The following is a 10,790-nucleotide window of genomic DNA, read 5'->3' on the forward strand; positions in this document are numbered from 1 at the left end:
GTTTCCCACTGTTAATCTCAAGTTGCTTCCACAAAGACAATTAACAAGATACTGCTATTCAATGTAAGTTAAACATTAATAGAAATGCCCATTAGTCCAGGGGAAAAAAAAGGGGGGGAGGGGCTGATCCAGAATAGTTCAGAAACACACACAAAATATGTACTTACTACCACTTTTTCTTTTGGGTTTTCTTCTCTATAATCCAAATAGTCTTGCTGTAGCTCCTTTAAATCAGTAAGTAATTCAGTTGCCTGCCTCAAGGAAGATTTCCTTTCCTGTATCTCGGCATATTCTCTTTGTAGTTGTATCAGTTGTGGTTCAGCTCTGAAAAAGATCAAGGCTTTGGTGACTGTATCTCCATATTTATTTCATGAGTACTATGAACATATTTCCTCTGAAGAAGACTTAAGGGAAAGGTTGGTCAGAAATACAAAGCATAGGTTAGTATAACATACTGTTAAATTAGAATAACTAGCATATTATTTAAACAGGAGCACAGGTCCAAATCCACAAAAAAACCCCAAACTTTTTTCCACATCTCACTTTTGAGTCTGACGAAATAGTCACTCTCTCTTAAGCGCGCTTAAGTTTTTCAAGTGAAGTTTCTTAAGTACCCGGTGTTCTGCTTCTGCACACATCTGCTTGCAGGCTGAGGTGTTCAGTGCCTATGCTGAAGCATACTCAGGGTCTACAAAGTAGATACATCTCTGCCTAAGTAAACTGGAGGGCTCAATCTGTTAAATTAGCACTCTGAAAAATGAATACCAACTGCCATTTTCATTTAACAGTGTTGTAGCAAAAAAGCTTGCTTAAGATGCTCAAAGGATTAAAACACAACAAATAAAAAATGTGAAGACAGCTTTCAATCTGTAAGGGGGTTCAAACCCATATTGAGGGATGCCTTTAATTAGTTCTTTGAGTGGTTTGTCCGTAATACTGCAAAGAAAACAAGACTCTCATGGCGATCGAGAAAGGGTTTTTAATCTGCCTTTGTGAATCCAAGCCCGTGGTTCCCTACAGAGTTAACTTACAGCATCTGTGTTACACAGAGCTTCAGCATAAAGCTTGTCACTAGTAACCAACTGGATTTGGGGAAGTCCAATGGTTCTTCCAAAGAACATCACTTCTGTGTTGTGTACCTAAATGATACTTAAAGATTAATGCCAAGTTACCGAAGGGGAATTGTGCGGCCACATGAGTTGGAAGCCAGCAAACCATGTACTCAGAGGCATCCCTGCCAAATTGCAGAAGTGAAATACATTCTCCTGCCTCAAACCCAAAAAAGCCCTCTGTATTGCCTTTGTAAATTTAGATTCATCACCTTTGCAATCCCAACAGTAACATTAGGCTATTATTGTGCATCATTAGAAACATACCCAATTAGCTCTTCTCGGAGTTGCAATAGTCGCTGCCTTTTCTTTTTGATGTCTGTTATTACCTGAAAAAAATAGTGAGGAAAGTCTTTGAAACAGTTTCTGTAACTTCAAAGGCAAACAACTCAAATTTCATCAGCTTTTTTTCTTTGAGGTTTTATGCTTCTGATTCTGGGTGTGGATGATTCCAAGATACCAGATCTTATAAACTGCCATATTTTACATTTGTATTTTAAACACTTTAAAGCTCTTTAAAATATCAAACTCTCATCTCCATGCAAAATTTCTCTCAAGGAATACTGGATTTACAAGCATACAGAAGGAGTTTGTGACATTTTGAACTCAAACATGATCAACTCTAACAGGTTTTTGTTTGCTTCTGGTTTAAAAATGCAGACAAATACAGATGTATGTTCGGTATGATTGCCATAACTAAAGAACTAAGCATAAATAAGCTTCCTTTAATACAACATCCGATTTAAAAAAAAAAAACAAAAACCAAAACTAATAATAAATTTAAATTTAGCACCTACAAATCTGATTTCAAAGAAATCTGATTTAAAAAAAAAGAGGCAAAATAAGGATAACTCTGAGTTGCTGTGAATGCTAGATGTGTATTAAAATTTTCATTTTACATGCAGAGTAGCTTACCATATCACCTCAAATTAACAAGACTTCAGCACATTAATTGCTACCTCCCAGAATAAGGTTTCTGTTGACTTTACTTATTAAAAGCTATTTTGTCATCGAAAAGTTTGCGGAAGAGGTTAATCTGGGCAGAAAGCCTCTGGCAGACAGTGCCTAACCTGCTCTTAAATATCTCTGCTGTAGGGCATTCACCTCTCTCCTGATGAAACCACTGCAGTGTTTTTCTGCTCTTACACTATGTCCTCCTCCCATCAACACTCCCCTGTTGCATTTTCAGTCAACTACTCACTCTGAATAAACAGAGGAACTGCCTTCCTCTGAACAAAAATTTTGCATATATTTAGGGAATGCAGCTCCCTTAGACTTCTCTCCTTTAAACTAAGCAATCCAATTCTATCCTCATGGGTCACCATCTTTGCTGGTCTTCTAGATTTTATATTCATCTATGTTTCTTAAAGGTTAGCTCTCAATATTTAATTGGCTCTCCAGATGCCTCACCAGTGCTCATTAAAAAAAAGGAGTAATTCACATGCATAGGTATCTACACATCCTAATGTGCACTCCTTCTTTTTACACCAGTATAGCAGTATACGTATGGAGTTTGCGATCAATCATATTTACTCAGATCTTTTCCAAAAAACCTCTGGTGGTTCCCTATCCTCTATTTGTGCAGTTGATTCTGTAGTACAGTACACTTTTTTGTGAATTATTTTATTTCTTCTGATCAACTTCTTGAAACTTCAATGCCCACTTCTGTATGCTGTACAATCTAGTGATATGTATGTATTTACCTTAGCATTTTTTTTCTTCATATTCTTTAATTCCTGGACTTCCACCATCTACAGAGGAAAAGAAGAATTACAAGATTGACTATGGATCTTGATTTCATCTCTATCCTCCTAAAAATGCGGTTGCAAGAATTACTTTGAAATAACATAAAAAGCTATTTAAAAAAAAACAACACTGGTTCAAAGGAAGATTACAAGTTTATCAGTTGTGTATCAATTCTTTCCTCTCTCCTCATGCCAGAGGAAGACTGCTGCACAAAATTAGTCACCTTGCACCAGTTAGTGCAAGTAATACTTCTTGTACCAATTAGTGTAATACTACCTAGCTTAATTTTTATATAACTTTATATAAAATGTAAAAATCTAGTCATTTTAAGACTTGTCCATTCTAATGAATCACTTAGAACTATAGTTTTAGTACTTATCCACTGTACTTATCACAACTCCTACAAAGTTCTGAGTTTATTTTACCCGTTGTAATTAGTGACAAGAAATCTTAGTCTTCCAAGCTAATAAGCTGTTTACAGTTAGGCTCAAACTGTTAATTAAAAAAGGATGATTTTTCCTGAACTATGTTAAAGGCCTCTACACAAGAGTCACTGAGACGCAGTATAAAGATTAAATCATCAACCTTTTAAAACTCTAGTCCATGATCTTTTGAAAGTGTTTTACATAACTGTTCACTCATTCAAATTATGCAGCTCTCCAGTTTTACTACATAATGCTTTAGATATGACAAATATTAATGTTTCCCTATTCTCAAAAGCTGACAATTTTGCAACGTACTTTCATGTCAGCAGTGTTGTGTCTAAAGACAATTCTCATGAAAGCCAGCACAGGGGCTGCACACAACAAACTGTTTTCATATGACTTATCCTGACAAGAGATTAGAAAATTTAAAGTATCATAAAATAAATCTGTAAAGGACAATATAAAACCATAGGCATTTTGACTACAATGTAATATACAGCTCTATAATCACAAAATTGATTTTATTTATGGTGTACTTACAAGATCAGTGATTTGGTCCTTGAAAGCAGAACAGAAGCCATTGATAGCTTTTCTGCAAAGATTTGATTCTATGCGTTGTCTGGAGAAGTCAGAGGGATAAAACACAATCCATTTGGTTTAGTAAAGGAGAAATCTCACCCAAAAACATTCCTTTGAGTAGTGAATAAAACCCAACGTTAAGCAGCTAGTAGCACAGGCAACTTTGAAAAACATCAGCTGAGATGTGTTGTTCTTACGTTTGGAAAAATATTTGGAAAAATTCCTGGAGACCACCTCAAGATCACACACGAAAAATATTTGTATCACAGAAACCTAATAATCATTAAAATAACACCAGAATGTAACCATGCAATACTGCATTCCCTAAAGGACAGCCCATTAACAAAACCACAGGTGATTTGTTTTTAAAACTTTGAGTATTCAGCCATAGAAAAGCAGAATATTTACCTGTAATTTGCTGCTATCTTCTCAAATTCAGCCAGAACAACATCCAGTTCTGTAATATCTCTGGAAGATCTCTTCAGCTCTTTAGGACACCAAACCTGTACAGAACATGGGCTATCCACTGAAACAACAGAATAAAGATAAGCATTGTACAATCCATGTACATGTTCTAAAATAATAGAAAAGTTATTGTGCCCACCATTAAAATAACCATCTAAAAGTTATGAATATTTTACTATGAAACTTGAAAAGAGGGAAACATGAATTATTTCATCTGTGTTTGCCTGAGCAACTATGATAGACTTATCTGGGAACACTTTGGAATTTGGATGATCAGTTATATACAACTTATTTTTTATTCATCATTTCAAACAAGTCCAGGAGCACATTATTACACTAATTGATAATCTATACGGTGTACTCTAGATATAGCTGTTTGTGCTGTAAAAACTGTTAGCCTGAGTTTGGGCAACCTGCATTACTCAAAGAATCATGAGTTTTTATATCATATTTGTATACATTTTGTATTAATACCATATATGCTTCAAAAAAAGCTATATACAAGTATGTTTCTTTAAACTTTGCAATAGTATTACTAGCTAATTCCACAAAACCTTAAACCATGTTTCTTCACACACTCCCAAATGTAAATCTAGTGCTTGAATGTGACGGGGTACAGTTCAAAGGAAGCAAGATGACACCCGAGAAACGGTTTCTCTATACCAAAAAATGCCACTGTCTTGAAGCTCCTTATCTCAAAGGCCTTTACACTACCAGCTGTGCCTACACTGTAAGTCAGGGGCGCTCCAAGCTCTGTCCCACAGCCTGGTGCTCCAGGCTTCCAGGCCAAGGGACATACTGAAGTGTCTTACAGCTCCATACCCACGGACCCAGGCTTCCCTCCAAAGGGAACCGGGCTGCGTGCGAGGGATAATGCACACCCATGCTCTACCCCTTCAGGGGAGTAATAGGCAAGTCCAGGGATGCAAACAATGGGGATCAGAGCTGTGTGGTGCACCAGCTCCTCAATTTAACCACTGCTAATGAGTGTCTAGACCAAAACTGAAACTAAAACCTCTCATTTCTAGAAGCAGTATGCTGCTACGTATCAGAAATTAAAACCATTGAGTTATGGAAAAGCACTCATCTTGAATGAGGAAAAGCCATACGGGAGTTTTGAAAAGTCTACTTTACCAGAAGGATCTGATGTGTTCTCTGAAGGCCGCTGCTTCTTTTTTGCCTGGCATTGAGGAGTATTCAGAGCCTTCTGTGATATAAAAAGCAGATTAACTTCAAAAAACCCTCTAGGTTTACTCATTTAAAATTCTGAGAGATGGCAGAACACACAAAAGTATTTCAGCTTTTCACAACTGAAACATCAGTAAGATTTACTTAGGGATATTTCGCCAGAATCACAGCACAGTGATCACACTGCTGAGGGACAGCAGCTGCCTGACTGCACTGACCGACTGACATGCTGCCACTGGCCATGCAGGAGGAACATTTTAAGAAGCATAGGGCCCCTCAGTTCAGCATAGTCATCGCCCAGTATTAACAGTTCTCTGATCAACAGTGCCTCCTTACCTGCCTTTTCACCCACGTTCTGTCCCAATTCTTTCCCTCCCTACTTTGTGACACCAACACAAAGTAGTAATTCTACAAGAGTGCTGCATACATGCAGTTTACTGATGAGACGCTACCACTCTGTACCAAATTTTACAAAAGGATTTTCAACAATTCCAATGAATTTCAATATGTAAAAAACTTTTATGCAAACTACTGCATATCTTCTTTTATCAAAGGCCTACTTTCTCAAGTCTGCAGGTAGTTAACTCTTCCTCTGTACGCCTGGAAGCTAAATGGGCCAAAAGCATTTTACACTAATTGCAGTCTAAGTGTGGAAAAACACTCATTCAAAACCAAGTGGTTTTTGTCTAATTCTAATATATATTCAAAACTAATTTTATCAATGAAAAATTCAGTTCTCTCATAAATATGTTTTTACTTCAATATTGAACAAGTACGAGGGATTTATATTCCATTTAGTATGCCATTCTTTAAAAACATATATTCCAGATATAAAGAAGATATTTGAAAGAAGAAAAGAACATATTCCCAAATGAGCAAGAGAATGGGCTACAGGACACGGGAACACCCGGCTATAATATTCCCCATTGACATGATGACTGTAGCTTTAAGCATTTCACTTGGCCATCTCACAGGAATACTTTGAGGATTAATTATTTGGGACACAATTAAGTACGAAGGAAGTACTAAGAAACAAAGGAAAGGTCCTGCTCTCCCCTCCTCTCTGATGCAGGCATGGCATGAAGTTAAAATTAGATTGACTGACACACTCATGCAACTTCCTCCGTACCAGATTCTCCTTAAGGGGTTCATCTTCAGGATCAGCTGTGCTGAATTTCTGAACATCACCATCAGATGTTTTCGAGCAATGCAGTCTTTTACTAGGAAAAGAGAAATATCCACATGTAAACCCACTAGACACTGAGAAAGAATCATCTTCAACCATATAAACAACAAAATCTTATGTTTTGGGGAGCATTTTGTATTGCTATGTCATGCAGTTTGTGTCTCCTAAATCAACTACATAAAAACTTGCCAAAGGCTTATAAAAGGAATAGAATCTTTATCCCTCAACAGCAACCCTTGCGACAATTAGAAATCCATTACTAACTGAACACTGGGATAGGCATGTTGTCTTGAGGAGAAACTTCAAAACAGAAACAAAATTATTATTGAGGATATTTTAGCAGGAAAGGAGGCGGCTTTCTTGGTGGCAGGGCGGGAGTAGAAATCAAAAAAAAAAAAAACCCCACACTCTCATACAAGCTCTATTATTGTCTTGCTATTTCATTCAAATAAGAACTATTTCAGATTAAAACCAAAGCTGATTTAACAAATGAGAAGCATACTAAAACTTGTATTAAAAGATTTTTTAAAATTAATTTTCTTTGTTACATATAATTTAACTGGCTTTTACCTATTTTTCATTTTTTTGATTTCTTAACTTTAAAGACACCATCATTTAGAGGACTAATTAATATTTTAAATTAATATTTTAATTTAACAGAGATATTTTAAAATCTTTTAATTTGAAAAATAATACAGTAAGTACGCAAATCAATGTACTACTTGCAAAAGGCACACACTAATTTATTCTCCCATTTCTTTTCTGCATTCCCCTATTACTTATTCTTTTGGTTCTTCATCTGGGAAATTTTAAGTTAAAGCATCTGTTTATAAGCAACCAGGGAAACCTGACAAACAGAACATTTTTCCCATTTAATCTAAAAATCTAAAGATTAAATTAAATGCTGGCAATTATATTTCACCAGACCTTTTTTCTGTATTTTTCCTTTGTGGAGCTGAAACATGACCAAGTGACTCATTCTGTGAGTGTTCCTCTCCATAAGCATCCACAGCAGTGCTGTGCAAAGGGTGATCTATAAAGAACAAAAAATAAGCCATGTGAAAATTGTTCCCACCTGTTCAGGCAAAGAGCAGGGACATGCTAGCACTGCCTGCCATTCAGCATTTAGTTAGAATTGTGGTTTCCTCACTAACACAAAGGAAGTCTTGTTAAAAGTATTATTTGAGGATTAGGAAAAATATATATAGTAAAAAGCTCCATAGTTTCTATACTCATCCACCCGCTATTTCTTTACAAACTGAAACTAAAGGTGCATGAAAGCTCAGGTCAGCACATACGTATGGCATATAGCAAGCAAAACATTTTGTACAGTTTATTTAAAATCTCTCTTTGCTATGGCATACGTCAATCTTCCATACATTTAAACAACTGCTTTCTAAATTTTAGCTTTTTTTTTTTAAATATGGATTTTTAGCTGCTTTATTGGATGCTATAAGGAGACAGTTACAGCTGCTACAGAAAGTTTGTAAATGTAAAATTCTTGAAGTTAGCTACCAGAATAGATTAAAACTCTGAGAACCTTAAGGTTTTAGCCTGCCTTCCATAGTATTTATTTCTTTTTTCAAGCACATTGACACAAAAATTTAGTGCTGGCTTACATTAGTGTTAGTGGGCATCCTTTTTATAGTTTTTAACACATACCACAGAAGTGAGGAAAAGAAGAACTTTTCATTTTGCAGACTTTCCCTTATGACAACCCTTTTACTATATTGTTTTTTATAAGTCATTTTCAACTCTGTTTCTAGTAGTTACATGTATATTTCCATTATCTTCTTAGAGTAATAAATATTACAGCTGAGAAACAGCTCTTAGCATTTTCTCTACAACTTCTAATTGGACAGTTTCTCAAAGATTTTTCTTACCAACATTGACATATGAGAGCTATATATATTTAATAACAGAAAACTTCACAGAGGGGCACATTTTCCATCTAAACTGATTCTCTTCCAGCATACTGAGGCCTCATTGCACAAATCCCATACAGAGCATGAAAGTGGTTTTAATGTCGCACCAAAAATAGTATGTTTTTATGATGTTACTTTTTAAGTAGAACAACATCCCTGTGAACATCTAAGTTTGCTGCCATGCGTACTCTTACAATAGCAAAAAATTTCACTACTTAATTTGTGTAATTTGATAGAGAGTAACTTAAGATATTGAACTTTCCTTTTAAAATGCGAACTTTTACACAATTGCAGTGTTATATTGTGTGAAATTCTACCAGGCTATAGAACTTGAATAGCCAGTATTTTCCTATTAACTTTTATTTGCACATATTACAGCATTATTCTTGTTACATCCTAAATGACAGAAAATAACACCACTCTCAAAAAGCCCTCTGTCTCTCCTGCCCATAATTTTCTCTGGCAAAAAACCAATACCTTTTCCTAAGTAAGCCCGTATGGTTTGTTTATGAAAATCATACATGAAATGACTTTGAAGTTAATACTAACCAAATGAATCGTCAAGCTCCTCAAGTTGGCAAAAAAACAATACCTTTTCCTAAGTAAGCATTGAAATATTTCGCCCGTATGGTTTGTTCATGAAAATCATACATGAAATGACTTTGAAGTTAATACTAACCAAATGAATCGTCAAGCTCCTCAAGTTCATTTGCTTCCGTTACCTTCAATATCCTTGAGACATCTGGTTCCTCAAGTGGAAGCAATTTCCAGCGAGGATGGGTGTTGGCTTTGTGTGCCTGGATGGGCATGACATTAATAACTAGTTCATCCAGCTTTTTGAGTGTAAAACAGATTAAATATGACAATGAATTTCAAGAACGTTTGACTAGAAATACATTTAACCTGGACCATATTGACTACTGAGCTATGACATGAAGTATTTGAAGCATGCGTTTTTTCCTCAGGTTTTTTTTTTTCCTAAGAGAAATGATAGTATAAAACTGATATATTCTGCTATTTGATACTATACTGTACCTTTGTCTTATTTTATAAAACTAAGTGTGTAAGCTTAGAAATCTTATAACAGTCTAATATCTATGTTTTCTATGATCTGTGGCCTTTTTCTTTTCTGGCATTAAAATATTTCTTCTTTCATCTCTGTATTACATGAATGTCCATCCTTGACCAATTTAATGATTCTCACTTTAAAAAAAATGAAAAGCTATGCGCAACTTTGTATAAAAGGTGGAATTTATAAGTCAGGCATTAAACAGACACTTCTGTAAAGCAGAAAGGTAGGGCAGAATGGCACTAGTTTATGAAATACTTGTAAACGTGTCATTCACACCCTAAGTGTGAGAGTAAATTTCCTCACTCATTTCTGTGTGTGCATGGAAAGGGAATTACAAGAAGAAAACACCAACTTCCTGAGCTTTTAATTTTACTAGCACTTCGCAGCGCCTCACAAGTTTTGCTATGGTACCAAATACAAGACATATCAGCTATTTCCTCTTTAAGCTGTTCTCTTTAATTTTACAGGACTGTTTTCAAACTTTTGCCTGTTTGAAAGTCAATGGCCCATTTTTCCTGATGATGTACTACTCCTGAAAGAAAAAAATATAGAAAAAGAAAAAACCCACGCACCCCAAACCTGCACCAGCCGGGACTGCGCAGCACAGCTCCCAACAAAGCCCCGCCTTAACGCCTGCCCAGCCACCTCCAGCGCCGATGCCACAAACGCACAGTAAAACAACACACTTGCTGGTTTAATTCTGCTCAAACGAGCAAAACTTACCTTCAATTTATTTCCAGGATGATTTCTCTTCATTTTCTTCTTTGAGGACATTTCACTATTCAGGATATACTACTAGATACAGGACCGAGGATAAAGTTATGGAAAGATTGTCCCCGATACAAATCTGCTTCCTCTCTCTCAATACCTGAGAGAGAAATCTTTGTTAATTCAACGTGTGATGCATAACTCACTTTGAAAGTAGTAAAACTCACTTTATTAGACCAGCCCAAAGCCTGACGCAGCACGTGTAAGTTAGTAACGAGACATACGTACTGAAAAGATAAAGCAGGACAACGCACAACGCTATTCACACCTCTGCTTTTGCTTCATAGCTGCTGTTTCTCTCACGCAGGAGACCCAGGCCCCCGCCTC

General features: G+C 36.1%; 1 protein-coding gene across 1 annotated transcript in view; it reads right to left on the reverse strand.

The window, feature by feature from the left end:
• CENPU (centromere protein U) overlaps positions 1-10,469 on the reverse strand; it is a 10,958-nt gene extending 489 nt beyond the window's left edge. The window contains exons 1-10 of the mRNA XM_009575635.1: positions 10,419-10,469; positions 9,303-9,420; positions 7,626-7,731; positions 6,642-6,732; positions 5,459-5,531; positions 4,268-4,385; positions 3,821-3,899; positions 2,813-2,860; positions 1,377-1,438; positions 168-324 (exon numbers count right to left, since the gene is read on the reverse strand). Coding sequence (XP_009573930.1) covers positions 168-324; positions 1,377-1,438; positions 2,813-2,860; positions 3,821-3,899; positions 4,268-4,385; positions 5,459-5,531; positions 6,642-6,732; positions 7,626-7,731; positions 9,303-9,420; positions 10,419-10,469 — 903 coding nt within the window. The remainder of the gene's footprint in view (positions 1-167; positions 325-1,376; positions 1,439-2,812; positions 2,861-3,820; positions 3,900-4,267; positions 4,386-5,458; positions 5,532-6,641; positions 6,733-7,625; positions 7,732-9,302; positions 9,421-10,418) is intronic.
• Positions 10,470-10,790: the final 321 nt, after the last annotated feature.

The sequence above is a fragment of the Fulmarus glacialis genome, unplaced genomic scaffold (assembly GCF_000690835.1).
Source record: "Fulmarus glacialis isolate BGI_N327 unplaced genomic scaffold, ASM69083v1 scaffold11894, whole genome shotgun sequence".
In the NCBI taxonomy this organism is placed as follows: Eukaryota; Metazoa; Chordata; class Aves; order Procellariiformes; family Procellariidae; genus Fulmarus; species Fulmarus glacialis.